Raw genomic sequence first — 16,451 nt, forward strand, 5'->3', positions numbered from 1 at the left:
ATGCACAAGCAGTGGTGCAGCGCTTGCATGGGGTGCAGGGGCGCTCATGGATATGTGCAAATGCGGTGCAGCACTTGAATGGGGCGCAGGGGCTCATGCGCCTTTTTCTTGGGCCTACCACCTTCGCAGGTGCATCTGATGGAGACAGAGAAGGTCTTCTCTGTTGCTTGTCCCAGACTTTGGAACTCCCTCCCACTTGAGGCTAGGCAGGCCCCATCTTTGCTGTCCTCCTAGAAGCGAGCCAAGGCCTTTCTCTTCAGTCAAGCTTTTCCTCCCTCATTGGCTGAATGGATGGTTCTGCCTTTCTATTTTCAATGTGTTTTCCAGTCAGCATTTGTTGACCTTGTAGTGTGTACTCTTTGATCCTTTTCAACCTTTGTATACCTTTTGGATTTAGTTTTAAATATTATATTTTAATGATGTGAGCCACCTTGGGTCCTTTTGAAGGAGAAAAGCATGGTGAAATATTTTAAAGAAAATAAAATAGCAACAGAGGAGAGGGCCCATTAGAATCATGCCAGCTTTAAAAAGGAGAAGGTCCCAGTGACAGAGGGGGGAAAGCCACTTTGGGAGCAGAAAAGACGGGAACTAATTGCAAGCAGGTTTTGTATCATGCGGTCAGTCAAAGACTTGACATTTCACCCCTTTTAGAAGTAGTGCAAATCCCACAGCATTTGACCATGTCACTTACGTATGGTGCTATTAATGAATCCTGGTGCTCGCCTTCTTCCCCATTTTCATTACACTCATAGACAGCCGAACATTACAGAGATCTTTTCATATGTACTGTACTAATGTTAGCCTGGGGAATCTCCCACTGGAGCTTCGGCCATTGGTCGTATTATTTTCTTCCAAAATACAGAACTGAGTCTTGATCTGTTATCAAGAAAAAAAAGAGAGAGAGAAAATTCATAATCTTCAGAACAGGATGTGATGATCTGAAGGAGAGTGGGATTTGTAGTCAGAGAAAATGGAGACTGTTCGGTTCACAGTGACATGTTTTTAGAGTCTTGGAATGTGTTAGGACGGGAGACTGTTTTTCAGATCCACTGACTGTCCTCTAAAGCCCACCGTGGTCCCAGCCAACCCTCAGTGGCTGCAGGACACGTTGTGCACCTCCTCAGAGGTCTGACACTGTGGAGGTAAATTGAGGCTCAAGAGCTGGAATCTGGCAGTCACTCCTATTTTTCCTGTCTCTTGAGCTTCACTGTGACTTCAAACGAAACTAGCAAAGACAGACAGACACACAGTATTTATTTATTTTATTTATTTAAAATGTTTTCACCGCCCTTTTCTCTTAAGAAAAGAACCAAGGCGCCTTACATCAGAGTTTTAAACAGAGTATTAAAGCTAAAAACAGGGAAGCTCTCCCGGTTGCATTCCTGCCTGCAAGGCACTCGGGTGTCAACACACCAAGGGCTGTGAGGAGAGAATGTGGAGCAAGGAGGCTTGGAACTCGGTGGGCGATCGGCAGCCATGGATACGGTTGCCATGGTTTCCACTTGACGCTTCGGCCACGACTCGTTTGGCTCCTGGCCCCGCCCACGCCGCCTGCTCTCCCCGCCCGCAACTGTGCCTTCGGAATCGGGCGAGCGCGCTTGACGTCATCGCCGCGCGACGCCAACGCCTGAGGGAGGAGGAGGAGGCGGGCGGAGGGGCGATGAGGGGCTGGTTGTGGCGGGTCGGGCGGGACGGCTGGAGGCGGGCTCACGGGACGGCGGCGGCCGGGGAGCTTCCCAGGAGGCGAGCGGGGCCGCCCTGGAGGGTCCTTTTCTTCGGCACCGACGACTTCTCCGTAGAGACGCTCCGCGCCCTCCAGGCCGCTCGGTGTGTCCTGTGGCCCAGGGGTAGAAAGGGGAAGCGGGGTGGGTGGGTGGGTGGGGGTCAGAGGTCAAGCGGAAGTTGGGTTGAAGGGTGGCTGAGCGGGGGGGGGGGAAGGCAGGGGGAGAAAGCCCCGGGAAGCGGACCGGCTTCTCGGAGAGCCCGGGATGGCCTGCGTGGGCTGGGCGAGGGTCGTGGGCAGCAGGCGGGTTCCCATCCATCCCTGTTGTGGAACTGAGGGGCTCAGGGGCTGGAGGTTCCCTCGGGTGGTGCAAGGCTTCGTGGGCCGGACCAGGACCCAGCAGGCTTGGCTTCAGATCCCTCCAGGGCCATTAAAACTCACGGGGGGGGGGGAGCGTCATTCCTTAAATCCCTCCTTCGGTATCTCCCTTCCCTGGAAAGCCCTTCTGGAGTCTCTCTGCACAGGTTCCATCTTGACAGCCTCAGCAGGGACTTTTCCCGAGACCCTCAGGATCTATTCATTTATTTATCTAATTCCTACACTGGCATGAGAAAAACCTCCAAGCAGCTTCTCTCCTTCTCTGTATCTATGATGTGAAACAGTTTTAGAAGCCATCTGAAATAGCAAATGAGAAGCACATCCACAGCAAATGTAGAAATTGTGCAAAGAACTTAAGAATTGTATTCTCGAAGGCTTTCACAGTCAGGATCCGATGGTTGTCGCAGGTTTTTCGGGCTGTTTGGCCGTGTCCTTCAGGTTGTTCTTCCTAACATTTCACCAGTGTCTGCGGCCGGCGTCTTCAGAGGACAGGAGTCAGAACTCTTTTCTGTGCTCTGGACTTAATAATTATTGGACAAAGTATGCGTTCAACTGCACATACTTTGTCCAGTAATGGAGACTCTTGAATGACTAAAGGCTTATAGTCCATAATTTAACTGTATGGCAGTAAGTCTGCGGAAAGCCATCATAGATGACTTACAAGATACAGAATAAAGGGGATCCAGAGTGTTTGGGAGTAGAAGTATGAATAAAAAGACTAGTTCAGCAGCAGAGCATATCCTTTGTGCACAAATGACAGGCTCACTCCTTGTAATCTCTGGTGACTTCTTTGTGACCAAGACTTTAAGAGATGTGAGGCAAGTTTAAGCAGACCTTTCAGTGTGAGAGCCTCACTCTGTTTCAAAAGCAATCTCAGGGTGTTTTTATTTTGATGGTGGGTGGCGTCAAAGGATCAAGCAGCATTTGAACTTACTATATCTTTAACAAAGCCTTAGAGGTTCAACCTTTTTTAGAACTGAGGAAGAAGAACACTGTGCAAAGGTTGGGAAATCACCAAACATTGATCTTACAGGGAAAGGACATCACCCTTGTGAAAGTAGAGACAGCCAGTTTTAGCCCCAGGAGTTTTCCCTCCCCTAGAGGAGACAGTACTGGCTTAGATGAGCAGATATCTGACTTGGTATAAAGAAGTTTTCTTGTGGGGTTCAAATCTTGGCATGGTGGTAACTTGGCAGTGTCAAATCTTCCATTTGACCTCTTTTTAAAAAATGTCCTGTTGCAGGGAGCCCAGACCGAATGCTCTTGTAGACCATCTGGAGGTGGTGACTGTACAGCCCCAGCTGCCAAGAGGACTGCCTGTCAAGAACTATGCAGAGCAGTCTCAACTCCCTGTCCACTTCTGGCCAGATGTTGCCTCGTGCGAGCACTTTGACGTCGGTGTGGTGGCATCATTTGGCCATCTTCTCCATGAGGACCTCATCTTGAAGTTCCCATAGTAAGACTGTGGTCTTGGAGCATGCTCAGTGTGATCTACATAATTCAGAGTATTTGGCTAATATATAAGTGGAAGGTCTCTGACCACTGGGGAGGGATGCTGCATGGGATGAACTTACTGGTGCCTGAAGTGGAGCCTGCTAGAACTATTCCCTGAAGTATTCAACTTATTATCACTCTCTTACAAGGTGAAGACAATGGGGGATCTTTATCACTGTGTTAAATCATTTCTGTCTTACAATTTCAGTTTTATGTAACAATTTTTAAAAAATTCAGATTGTTTTCTTGTTCCACTTCCCTTATCCTTCAGTTCTCTGCTTCTCTACTGTCTACAGTTTATGAGGTTAATTGTCAGAATGCCAGCCCAGGGTGGGAAGAAATTTTTTTTAATCAAATTGATTTAAATTGCAATTAAAAATTTTAAAAGTTGCTTTTTTAAAAAAAATGTAAATAATCAAAAATCCACAATGTTTTAAATATAAAGCATGATTTAAATTGTGATTTAAATCAAATGCACCTTGATAGCAACATACATTTGTACATAAAGTGGAAAAGGGACCATAATTGAGCAGTATATATTTGCAACAACTTTATTGAATGTTAAGATGCCTATTTAAAGAGGGGTTGGCCTATCTGGAAAAAAACAACCAATCTGGCTGCTGATGATATTAACAACTGTTGTCCAGTCATCAGTATCCCCTTTATTGGCAAGCTGGTAGAGAGAGTGGTGGCCAACCAACTTCATGCTCTCCTGGAGGAGACTGGTGCCCTTGATCCGTTCCAGTCTGTGTTCAGGCCGCATCGTGGCACGGAGACCACATTGGTCACCCTGCAAGATGACCTCTTGAGGGAGGCCAATAGGGGCAAAGTGTCCTTGCTGGTTCTCCTCGACCTCTCAGTGGCCTTTGATAGCATCAACCACAGTATCCTCCTGGGGAGGCTCTCGGGGTTGGGGGTTGGTGCTCAGGCTTTGGCCTGGCTCAGATCCTTCCTGGAGGACTGTCCTCAGAGAGTTCAGCTTGCGGAGATTTTGTCCGCTCCGTTGACTCTCCGTTGTGGAGTCCCGCAGGGGTCAGTCATCTCCCCAATGCTCTTTAATATCGATATGAGGCCGCTGGGGGATGTCATCAGGAGTTTGGAGCTTTGTGTCACCAATACGCAGATGACACCCAGCTCTATCTCCCCTTCCATCCTTCTGCAGTGGATGCTGTCCCGTCCCTTGAGTGCTGCCTGGATGCGGTGCCGGGATGGATGAGGGAAAACAGACTGAGACTGAACCCAGACAAGATGGATATCCTGTGGGTGGAGGCCTCTATTGTCTGTTGTCTGGGTGCCTCCCTATCTTTTTTGGGGGGCATGCACTCTTTCCATGAAAGAAGAGGTTCACGGCATGGGTGTGATTTTGGACCCATCAATTTCAATGACATCTCAAATAGTGTCTAGTCCGATCGGTTTATTTCCACCTAAAGCTGGTCGCCCAGCTACGTCCTTACCTTGACACCAGGTCCCTCACCATGCTGGTCCATATGCTGATAATCTTGAGATTAGACTACTGTAATGCCCTCTATTTGGGGCTGCCCTTGGAACTGCTACGAAGACTGCAACGGGTCCAGAATGCGGTGTTGAGACTTCTGAATGGGGTTAGAAAATATCTAACCCCACCCTGGCCGCCTTACACTGGCTACCTGTTCGCTTCCATACCTGTTTCAAGGGGACGGTACTAACCTATAAGGCCCTAAATGGTTTGGAACCTCAATATCTGGCTGAGCGCCTCCTTCCGGTTAGGTCTGCCCATCCTATACGATCATTGCAGGCAGGGAGGCTGAGAGGCCTGACCCCGAGAGAGGCCTGGAAAACAACCACCGGAAATCTGGCCTTTTTAACGGAACCTTCGCAACTGTGGAACTCTCTTCCGCCCGCAGTCCGCCTTGCCCCTTCGCTGGGCACATTCAGAAAGCTACTAAACACCTCATTATTTAGACAGGCCTTCCCTGAACTAACTATACTCTGACACAGTAGTGTCCAATAATATAACTTCTATCATACTGCCATGTTCCATGTTTTTATTTTTCTATACATTTAATTGTGTTTATTGTATTATAATTTTGTATTGTATATTAATGCTGCTATTTGCTATTTTGTTACTCTGCTGTTTTTTGTTATTCGTTGTCAACTGCTCAGAGTGGCCTTGGCTGCCAGATGGGTGGTATACAAATCAAATAAATAAATAAATTGGTCACTAAGTGCTTATGCATATTATAGAATTAGTATTCTCTTCTGATTTCCAAATTTCTTCTAAATTTCTGATTCAGTGGCGTATTGAATGTCCATCCCAGCTGTCTTCCGAGATGGCGTGGCCCCGCGCCAATCATCCACACAGTACTCCATGGAGATACAGTTACTGGGGTGACAATAATGCAGATTAGGCCAAAGAGGTATAAATGCTATTTTATCTAATGGAATAACATGTCAAAAGCTATTTTGTTAGCAACTCTGAAAATTTTGTGGGTGCTGAGTGATCTTCCCATCTGTTGAAACTACATTGTGCCATTACAAATGCTTTTCTCTTTTTTATGTATTCAAAGGTTAGGATTATGCAGTTTGATTTTATATTTTTGTGTTGTCTGGAGCTTGTTAAAAAAGTACAGACAATGGCTACTTAATAATAAGTACTAAGAACTTAGTTTGTTATTGTCAGTGTTTTTGGAGCCAAAGTGACAGAATAAGGAGAGCCCCAAGAATGCCAAACATTTTTCAGAAATGACAGGTGGAAGCAGGGTCAAAAAGAACTTGTTTAGGAGGTATATCCTACAGTGGGCATTGAATTAAGACTAGGGGCGGGAGAATGAGAGGAGAGGTTCGAATGGCATTGGTCGTCTGGAACCTAAAGCAAAACTTTCACACTACAAAAATGTTGTAGCAGGTTTCATGTGATCTCCTAAAACCATTGGCAGTATGTTTTATGTAGAGATGTAGAAGTATGTAGAGATGTTCAGCCAAAACTGCCTTAGTTCATGTTTGTTCTGGTATCTCTGTACGGCAGTTTTTAATTTATTTATTTATTTATTTATTTATTTATTTATTTATTTATTTATTTATTTATTTATTTATTTATTTATTTATTTATTTATTTATTTATTTATTTATTTATTTATTTATTTATTTATTAAACTGATATGCCACCCACTCTAACGAAAGTAGAATAGTATATCTACTATCTAGATTTTATAGAATAGTGGCACTTAAAGCAGCCCTGACTGAGGGCGACCTTGTAAGATCAAACACTGAAGGCTTGTTTCTTGCAGGGATGTGTATCTATAATTTTCTGACAGCTTCTTGTCCTCCCATTGATTTACGAACTTTCATGAGCTCTTACTCTTTGTTTAAAAACCATAACTCCAAGATAAAAGTAAAAAGGTAATGCTATGTGTTATGTCCATAGGTTTGATGTAGGTCCCATAATTAAACAGGAAACCATTCCAGTTCCACCCAACTGCACGGCAAAAGAATTGGAGTCAGTGTTATCCAAACTGGGTGCAGACATGGTAAGTTAACTTGTCCCTTCTTCAATGTGGGTTTTGCAACAAGAAATGGTAGTGAAGGTTTTATGTATCAGTGAACCAAACAAGAAGAACTTGATCATCCGAGGGTAGAAGTATTAATTTTTAGACAGATGAAACAATAAAAATGGAGAAACGTGCTTCCCTGGTTTAGAGATTTGAATAAATATGACCACATTGGTAGAAGTCTTATCTTTTGTGATATATGTTTTGGATTTTCTTTTCTCAGCTCATTGCTGTTCTAGAACACTTAGCCGAAAGTTTAAGGAACAAGAGAGAGCAGCCAAAGGAAGGAACAACAGCTGGTATGTTTGGAGTATTTCTTGAGTGAAGTCAGTATTGCCTAATACAGGGGTCCCCAAGACCCGGGCCACAGACCAGTCCCAGGCCGTGGCCTTGGAAGGAACGGGCCGCTGGGACAGATGAGTGGCGAGCAGGAGGTGAGCGGTGAGCGAAGCTCCGCCTCCTGTCAGCGTGCTCCTATCAGGTTCTGAGCTGCTGCTGATCTAACAGGAGGTGGAGCTTCGCTCCCCTCCTGTTGCTGCAAAATCGGCTGGGCCTGTGGCATTAAAGTCTAATGTAGGAGTCTGCACTCCTATTAGATTTTAAGCCGCTGCTGATCTAACAGGAGGTGGAGCTTCAATTGCATCTCACCTCCTGCTCACCACTCATCTTGTCCTGGTACAATACATGTAATGAGCTTAATTCAAACCTGTTTTCCAACAACCTACTGCATAACAAATACCCTCCCCCAGACCTTGGGAGAATGGTCTTCAACTAAACCTGTCCCTGGTGTCAGAAAGGCTGGAAATCACTGGTGTAATAGACTGGTGCAATTCCCTTCTTAATTTACTATTATTTTATTAATTAGGGTTCTTCTACAAGGTGTTCGAAATAAGTCAATCAGTTTTTCACCAGGAATGGTTTCTTTCCCCCCTCTCATTTAGGAAAGTTAGGAGCAGCAGCTGATTCTTCTAATGAATCACCGTAGAGCATCAGGATTTGTGGGTGGGTGGGGAGCCCAAGAGGTGAGTTTGGTGGCATTCTTTTAAGATGAGGAATGATTATGACATTACCGTACACTGAAGTAAATTAGTACTAGTGATGCAATTATCTGAATGGTGGGTTTATTTAGAAGAGATGTCCAAATATTTAAAGAGCTAAGGTGTAAAATGTGGTCTGTTGACTCCTGCATTTGCTTTTATTTTATCTTAAAGCTCCTAAAGTTACTGCTGCTAAGAGCTGCATTGAATGGGAAGAGCAGGCCCCTGAGCAAATACTAAGGATGCACCGTGCCTTGGGAACATTGGTAAGAACAGTCTTGCAAATCGGTTTACAAAAATTACTCACTTCCAACTTTTACTTTGCTGTGCCTTGAAAAGAACACAGAGGAACATTCAACATCAAGAAAAGCAACAAAAAGTACTGCTACAGTAGCAGATTTGAAGCTTCTGGTCCACCCCCAAATAGTGACCAAAAACTAAGCATAAACTCTGTGCCTTTTTCCCAACATAACTGTGTAGAGCTTGGCAGGTGAAATATGTGTTATTTTTGTTAGCCTTAGATTTCGCTTCATGTATTAAACGGTCCAGTGACACACTCCTCTTTCTTGGTGCTGATACTTTTAATTGCAAGCCAGAAAAGCTGGTGGTGGATAAAGCCGGTTATTGAGTAAAGTGCTATGTGAAGTATTGGTGGTTTTGCTGCCCTAGACTATCAAGACTGCTCTGCTCCTATGCCTGGAGACCTCCTCCAGGCTGAGCTGACATCCTGTTGATCTTACACATGCCATGCCTCTGCTGAAACACCATCAGGGGAAAGGAGGAATTAGTTCTTTTCTCTACTGGTAACTGAGCATGGCACCTTCCCAGAGGAGGCGCTCTTGGTCAGTCAAGAGCACATGCTTTGCATGCAGTTGTCCCACGTTAAGTCCTTGGTAGGCCTGGGGAAGTGAATGTCTGAACTCCCTAGAGAACCATTTCCAGTCATTGCAACTCCGGGCCAGGTGGAGTCATGGTCTGGCTCAATGTAAGACAGTTCCTTAGAATTCCTGTAAAGCAGCAAGTACTGTATTTCAATGTAAGCTTTCATGGACAACGCCACTTCTTGAGACATAAGATGTCTGGTGTTTAACATATGCTATGCCTAGATATTTTATTGTGCTTTATCTTTTCAGATGCCCCTGCGAACACTATGGATGGGCAGTGTGGTAAAGCTCCTGGATCTTGCAGCAGTGGAGACATTGCCGGATTTTATTGGTTCGTAAATGAATCATTTAATATTCCCATTTGTAAAATGCTGGGGAATAAAGGTTAAATGGCACTGTGGGGCATTCTGTGAAGTAGGTTATATTTCTTTTGTTCCCCATTATTTGTTTCCTGCAAGTGTTTTTACTACTGTTTTGCCATCCAGCTTGGCTGTATGTCCCCTTCTGAAAGTACTGCTTTGGATCTATAAAGCCTTTAGTAACCGAAAGCTAAGCCACTCCCCTTACATAGGAAAGTGGTAGTTGTGTTATAGTGCATTGTGACATCTAAGGTCAGCAAAAAGCACCATGCATGTATTGATCCCAGAAACAAATTTGGAGAGCATGAGGTGTGTTAAGATTTATTAGCTGATCCAGCTGAGTTATAAAAGTCTCTCCTTGAGCCTTACCGAGGCCAGAACTTAAGGAGCACTGGGAAGCACGTTTAAGATCTGTTGCTTTGATGAGGTTTTGGAAGGAGGTTGAACTTAATAATCACTTGTTGTGGGAAAGCAGTGAGCAGAACATGTGTTTTCCTTTCAGATAGGTTAAGACCTGAAAATGAGATTCTCCCAGGATCAGTGTTTTACAATAAGAAGTCAGAAACATTAGTGATCCATTGCAAGGTATGTTCCTAAGTGTGGTTTTCTATTCTTTAAAATCCCCCTTTCCCTGTTGGGGTAGTGGTCCAGTCCCAATTTATTAAACTGAAGGAATGGTTTCAAATGTAGCTTTATGCTCTACTTGCTTGCTCGTGTCGTCTTTACCCTGGCTTCAAAATGCACACTATGGTGGATGCTAATGCCTTTCTGGTACCTCTGCCTCCTCCTTCTCCCAGACAAAGTTCTGTGGTTAAATCAGGCACTGCCCCCCCCATGTTCTCCAAGCTGACTCCTGTAGCCGAAGAAAGATGGCATTACAAAGCCTTGAAAGCCGAGAGGGACAGCATGCTTAGCCTCTAGCTGTGGGCAGTGACCCTGTAGACTTGCAGGAAGTGCTCTGGCCTTTCCCAGTCTCACTTTGCCTATTTCCCTTTTCTAGGAAGGCTGGGTTGGAGCAAAGACCGTGATCCTTAAGAAGAAGCTGACAGCTGTTGAATTCTACAATGGATATTTGCATCCCTGGTTTCAGCAGAATTCCAAAATGCCTCTCAGAGAGTGCAGGTTTCAGACACTCCAGATGGCCAGAACAAAAAACAGTTTCAAAAGCAGAGTATTGCATCCACACAAGGCACAGCAGCAATTGACTTGAATTACTGTCCGGAAGAATCAGGTGATGATTCCAGATGATATGGCTGGAAGCCCCTCGGCATTGTTTCAAATCCATCCTTAAGTGAAGGGTTCCTTTTGAACACTTGAACAGATTTTTTAATTTTGGATTTTTCAGTGCAGCCAGAAAAGGATTTCCTGGAATCCATACCCTCTGTTATGAGTATATTCTGAGGTTCTTTTCTAAAGTGCAGCTTTGTGATCCAAAAGAAGAATGCAGAATTTAGTAACAGCCATTTTGAAAAATACTGCAGGAGAACAATGTCCCACTTTCTATATTGGACGACATAAATACCCGTTTGAATGAAATTGGTGGTGTATCGTCTAGAAATGGAAAGCTTCTGTGGTGTATAGATGTGCCAGTCCTTAACATTTGTCACACTCTTCAATTGCCAAGCAGAGTAAGGCCCTAGTCACACTAGGGAAAAGTTTTCCAGTTCTTCCAATACTTTCCATACCTCTGTTGTGCTGTGGTTTGTATCCCAGGACTACTGTCCGAAAAACGTTTATCAGTAACAGTTAATTTCCTCCTGTTTTATTTTATGCCGTGGCATCTTAGAGGGAGACTTGTTTCTGCTATAATGATTTATCAATAAATTATGTTTATTGATATAAAAATAATTTATTTTTATTGACTCGCACTCGGGCATCTTAGAGGGAGATTTGTTTCTGAGAGAGAGCAGTATATACAGTGTTGCCTCTCTTAACGATGTTAATTGGTTCCAAAAAAACCATCGCTATGGGAAAACATTGTTAAGCGAAACACCATTTCCCATAGGAATGCATTGAAAATCGGTTAATCCGTTCCAATGGGAACAGATTACCGTCCTTAAGCAAAAATCGCCATAGGAAACATTGCTAAGTGAAACAATGTTTCCCCCAACGGAAAGCCATTCAAAAGCGTTGCAGCCGGCTGCAATGCTTTTGAATGGCTTTCCGATCTCCGTTTTCGCTCATTTTTAAGTGTCTTAAAATGTTTGAAACCTGTTTTAAATGCTTGGATTCGGTAGTGCACCTTGTGAAACATGTGCAAACTTATTTTGGCTTTCTTCTGAGTCTTCGTTAGTTTTTGGTGATTTTTGTTTTTCCCCTTTAAATCCATTGAACTGTCCCATTCAAACATTTTAAGACACTTAAAAATGAGCGAAAACGAACATTGTTAAGTGAAAATCCTCCACAGAGAACCTTGTTAAACGATGCGGAAAATTCCTCCAAGAAATACATCGTTAAGTGAATTCTTCGTTAAACGAAGCAATCGCTAAGCGAGGCACCACTGTATATAAAATAATTTATTGATATATCAGTATAGCAATGCAAGTCTCCCTCTAAGAAGCCCGAGTGTGCTTGACTCCACCAACCCCTCCATGGACACACACTTATCGTTTCCAGCCCCTTTTGTTCTAGTTGTGGAATGTCACCCCAGGGAGGTGTGTGGAAATTAGAGAGAATGTTGATCAGGAAAGAGTTTCTGTTTAGGAAAATGTCCCTCTTTTGCACTGGCTGCTCCTGCAGAAATGCATTGCACACAGTGGATTTGGGATGTCCGCACAGTAGTACTGGTCATCATCTCCTCCCCCTGGTGACATTTGCATAGCAACATTTCAGTGTATCTTCCCCCAGGGGAAAAAAATTATTACAGTGGTGCCTCGCATGACGTTAATTCGTTCCGCAAAAATCGGTGTCGAACGAAAACGTCATGCGATTTTAAAAAGCCCATAGAAACACATCAAAACCCAATTAATGTGTTCCTATGGGCTTAAAACTCACAGTCCAGTGAAGATTCTCCATAGCGCGACCATTTTCTCTGTCTCTGCAGCGAGGAATCCGTGCTAGAAAACAGCAGGCAACCATGTTTTCCTCCCTTGGCCATTTTGAAGCTGCCGATCAGCTGGCCGAAAATCATCGCTTTGCGATGATCGGTTACCGAAATGGAACCGATCATCGCAAAGCAAAATTCCCCCATAGGGAACATCGTTTTGCGATCGCAAAATCTTCAACATAATGCGATTTCTTTGTCAAACGGAGTGCTCGTAAAGCGAGGCACCACTGTACTTGCCAGTAATGTAATGGCAGCAGCCCTCCAGGGACATACTTTTGCCAATGTATTGATGTATCGGACATGGAGGTTTTAGAAATAATGTGCATACTTCACGGGTGTTCCAGGCAGTGCATATTTGGTTTCCACAAAATAATAAAATGGAAGCAATTACTTCACTAGAAGGTCATTGCCCCCTTTAAGATTGTGGACTACAAGTTCCACCACTGGCTGTGCTGTCTAAGGCTCATGGGATGTGCAGTCCAGGAGTAGCTGGAGGACTGCAAGTTGGTCCATTCTTGGCTTAGATGGAACGGGGTTGCAGAGTCAGCAAAACACATTCTGCATTTAAGCGCCTATCCTGGGCCTTCCACATATTTTTTAAATTATAGATTTTTTAAGACATACTCTGCGTAGCTCAGATGCAATCCCCATTGGTGATGGCTTTTCAAGGTAGAGCTTTTCCCTCACCTGTTCCCCGATTCTTGGAGGTGGTGTGAAGCTGGGGTATTGTGTCCCGTGCATTCATTCTGCAGGTGAGGGATAGACCCTCCAATTCTGTTTGTACGAACAGCCTTCATGCAGGTAGAGCCCTTGCAACGTATGAGTTCTTTCCACATGCCACAAAGAGGGCCAGCGGATAGTTCATTTTTACAAGCTACTGGGTGCATTGTCCCTAGTCAACCAGCAGGTGGCACTGCTTGCTTCGGGACTTGACAAAAATATGCGTGGGTAAACAGGTAATACAAACATGGCAAAACAACAACACCCACCTGATTAGAGTAAAGCAAGGCCAGAATTGAACTACAGTGGTGCCTCACTAGACAGTTACCCCGCATGATAATTTTTTCGCTAGACACTGACTTTTTGCGATCGCTATAGGGAGTTGCTGCCCAAGACATCTGGAGTGCCCCAACCATCCCAGGAACTGGGAGCACGTTTGACCTGTCAAGGAAGCACCGCCTGACCTTCGGGTCCACACAAACGGGCAACGAGCAGCACATTCCCAAACCCTATTTATTCAGAGCTGAGTCCTTGTGTAGAATGATTTCCTTCGCAGCTCTTTACATCAACTGCTTTTGCTGGTTGCGGAGTCTTAATTCACAATACACAGAGGCAAGAGAGACTGGAGTTTTCCAGCAGCTTATTGGAGGATTGGCTTGTGGAGTGATTGCTACAATATGAACTTCCTCCCTTCCATCCATAATTTTTTATCTGCTTCAATTTGGCTTTCCAGGCTTGTGTAGGTAAATAATCTGCCTGACCTCCAGAGGATGGTATGCGGTGCAAAAGCAACATTTGTGATTAGAAAAGATACCCAAAAGGAGAACAGGGATGAGCATGGGAATGGAGTCTCTCCTCCTCGGCAATCAGACAAGCAGTCTGTGGAAGACGTTCAGAGAAACTCAACTTAGATTTTTTTGTATGCTAAGACTTTTGGCAAAGCAGCTGAAGTTTGGCTAGAAGGCATTCTTTTTGCTTCACTGGCTGCCTTCCAATTTTAAAAGCAGTATCATTGTTTTTAATTGAATGCTTTTCATTGATTGGCTTTGTCCTCCTTGGGTTCTTTCCGAGGAAAGGAGGGATGAGAAATGATTGAAACGAATCGATGGGTTGGATGTCCCTCTCTTCTCTCCAGGTGGATGGAGTGGATCAAAGTCCTGCGAGAAAGAAGCAGAAGACAAAGGAGGACGAGGAAGGCAAAGAAAAGGGGACTGCGAGTAAAAAGGGGAAGGAAGGAGAGAAAGAGAGAAAGAAAACAAAGGACAAAAGAGAGAAGGTACCTGTTGCACAGAACCGGACAGGATCTATCCCTTTCTTCCTGCTTACACCAGCAGAGGCCATTTTGGCTGCCCTCACATGACTCACTTGCATATGGGTTAACAACTGGGTGTTTGCATGCGTTGGTGGTCTATTTATCACCATCGGAGCACCACGGGTACATCTTTCCTTCCTCCTTGCTGCCATCTCCAAAACAGGGCACCTTCAAGGATGCTGTTTACATCTTCTGCTGTCACCTGTTTTATAGTCTGTTTATATTTTGGTGCGTACCTGCTTGCACAGATCAACAAAAGTGCTGTCCGTATGAACATGTGCCTCTGCACCATGGCAACCTCTGCTCTGTATCCTCTATACAGAACTAAATGTCCTCCATCTATTTACGTTTTGCTTTTATCATTTAAGCCCGTTTGCATGACTTCTCTCAGTTTGCATGGTTTTATTCTGGCTTTGCCAGTCTCTGGGGAAGCTGGGTGGCGATATTAGATAATGCATCAAAGTCGCTCTGAAAACTGTAGCCAGGGAGTTGGGAGGTACCTGTGGATATATGTGTCCAAATTTATTGAACAGGATGGAAAGAAGCTCCACAAACTCTATAAAATGGCTCACAAGAGGTGGCTGCAGGATCAGGAGGTGAGGTTCAAAAAGGAGACGTCTCTCTCTTTCAAACCGTTGCCTTGGGGGCAGACACTCGACCCTGAACAGCAGAAGAAAGATTGAACTAAATAAATAGGGGAGTCAAAAAAGAATGTACCCTATAAAGAGAAGGAGAGAGGTGAGTCTTCTAGCCACATTCTTAGAAGCTGGGGTGTATTTGGAAGAGGTTTGCTTCATTCAGTACAACTCCTGCTCTTTTTCTGGAAGAACTTTTAAAAAGATATTTAATTGCTCATGAAGTCCAGGGATCAGCGTTACTTGACTCCAGGGCTGGACATCCAGCTGAATGCAGTCACTCTGTCCTGAAGCTTGCTGGGTGACCTTCACCTTATTATCTCCTCAGATTAACGTACCTCCCAGGATAGTTTGTGAGGGCAACTTGGTGATGATGTGCATTCAGACTACAGTACTCTGAAAATTTTTGGTGGTTTTTTTGAAAGAAAGATGGGATAGACATATAATAAGTCTCATATAAACGGGGCAACTAAATGTATGCCTCCACCCCATTAACTAGAAGAAGAAAGATGGGCATGTGAGGGGAGACGGAATCTAAATGTAAAAATGGCAGGCAGTGAAAATGGCCTACACAGAACTTCCTCATCAACACATGGTTAGGAGATCACAAGGGTATCCTAGCTTAGATAGGAAAGAGCGTATCTCCCTGTCTAGAGACCCATTTGTGGTGTGAAGCCCTCTCGTAGTTTGCTCAGGTGGGTCAGCGAGCACAAAGCTTTTTGAAACCATTCCTGTTGCTCCTAATATCCCCCTTGTCTTCATCTTCTTTCCCCTCAGCAAGAACAGAGGAAAAAGAAGGCCGCGGGGGATGAAGACCACTTGGAGCCTTCTGAGTCCACAGAGGAGTCTACAGTGTCTCAGGTCCCTCATGGCCCTCCTCCTGAGAAGCTCCACCCGTCTCCACCTCATCCTCCCGAGGTGCACAGCGAACCAACGGGACAATCAGTGTCACCCAACCATTCTCAGCCGTGAAGCTTGGTGAAGCAGAAGCAGCTGAGCACGACTGGTCTAATTTTTCTTTGACGTACGACAGCGAAGCCCTGCCATTTGTTTTTCTTCTCAAGGACTCTTGTTTGGGTCTAATGGTTGCTGATTTCTATAGTTGACCCTAGCCCTTGAAATCCCTTATTGGCACTAAGTAGCATACTTATAACCACATCTGAATGTCTTGCCTCAGCAGAGTCTTTATTCTAAACTTTATATATATATACTTTATAGTTATAGTTGATATGTACCAAACACTAAAATATAATTGGGGGTGGGTTGGGGGTGGGTGGAGAGGGGAGCAACTTTCTGTTCTTTCAATATTTGGAATAAAATGAAATTAAATCAACAA

General features: G+C 44.4%; 2 protein-coding genes across 4 annotated transcripts; both read left to right on the top strand.

Annotated features, from left to right (window-relative positions):
• Nucleotides 1-1,417: 1,417 nt before the first annotated feature.
• On the top strand, nucleotides 1,418-11,250 carry LOC110089258 (methionyl-tRNA formyltransferase, mitochondrial). 3 transcript variants are annotated; one of them, XM_078380853.1, is made up of 9 exons: nucleotides 1,418-1,827; nucleotides 3,345-3,557; nucleotides 5,869-5,991; nucleotides 6,999-7,101; nucleotides 7,346-7,421; nucleotides 8,334-8,425; nucleotides 9,293-9,374; nucleotides 9,905-9,987; nucleotides 10,403-11,250. In XM_078380853.1, the coding sequence occupies exons 1-9, from the start codon at nucleotides 1,433-1,435 to the stop codon at nucleotides 10,610-10,612; spliced, it is 1,377 nt and encodes a 458-aa protein (XP_078236979.1). In that variant the 5' UTR covers nucleotides 1,418-1,432; the 3' UTR covers nucleotides 10,613-11,250. The 3 variants fall into 3 exon arrangements, with proteins under 3 accessions (XP_078236979.1, XP_078236981.1, XP_078236980.1); XM_078380855.1 differs by lacking the exon at nucleotides 9,905-9,987; XM_078380854.1 differs by lacking the exon at nucleotides 8,334-8,425 and having other exon boundaries at nucleotides 9,909-9,987.
• Nucleotides 11,251-13,933: 2,683 nt separating this feature from the next.
• LOC144584543 (uncharacterized) lies at nucleotides 13,934-16,451 on the top strand. The gene is made up of 3 exons (XM_078380866.1): nucleotides 13,934-14,444; nucleotides 15,014-15,076; nucleotides 15,893-16,451. The coding sequence occupies exons 1-3, from the start codon at nucleotides 14,274-14,276 to the stop codon at nucleotides 16,085-16,087; spliced, it is 429 nt and encodes a 142-aa protein (XP_078236992.1). The 5' UTR covers nucleotides 13,934-14,273; the 3' UTR covers nucleotides 16,088-16,451.

Source organism: Pogona vitticeps, chromosome 12 (genome assembly GCF_051106095.1).
Source record: "Pogona vitticeps strain Pit_001003342236 chromosome 12, PviZW2.1, whole genome shotgun sequence".
In the NCBI taxonomy this organism is placed as follows: Eukaryota; Metazoa; Chordata; class Lepidosauria; order Squamata; family Agamidae; genus Pogona; species Pogona vitticeps.

Excerpts from the sequence above, each read along its gene's own strand:
- LOC110089258 (XM_078380853.1), top strand. The coding sequence starts at position 1,433 with ATGTGGAGCAAGGAGGCTTGGAACTCGGTGGGCGATCGGCAGCCATGG. Across the intron at positions 9,375-9,904 it reads GACATTGCCGGATTTTATTG|ATAGGTTAAGACCTGAAAAT; the intron begins GTTCGTAAATGA and ends TTTTCCTTTCAG. Across the intron at positions 9,988-10,402 it reads CATTAGTGATCCATTGCAAG|GAAGGCTGGGTTGGAGCAAA; the intron begins GTATGTTCCTAA and ends TCCCTTTTCTAG.
- LOC144584543 (XM_078380866.1), top strand. The coding sequence starts at position 14,274 with ATGGGTTGGATGTCCCTCTCTTCTCTCCAGGTGGATGGAGTGGATCAA. Across the intron at positions 14,445-15,013 it reads CAAAGGACAAAAGAGAGAAG|GATGGAAAGAAGCTCCACAA; the intron begins GTACCTGTTGCA and ends TTTATTGAACAG. Across the intron at positions 15,077-15,892 it reads GGTGGCTGCAGGATCAGGAG|CAAGAACAGAGGAAAAAGAA; the intron begins GTGAGGTTCAAA and ends CTTTCCCCTCAG.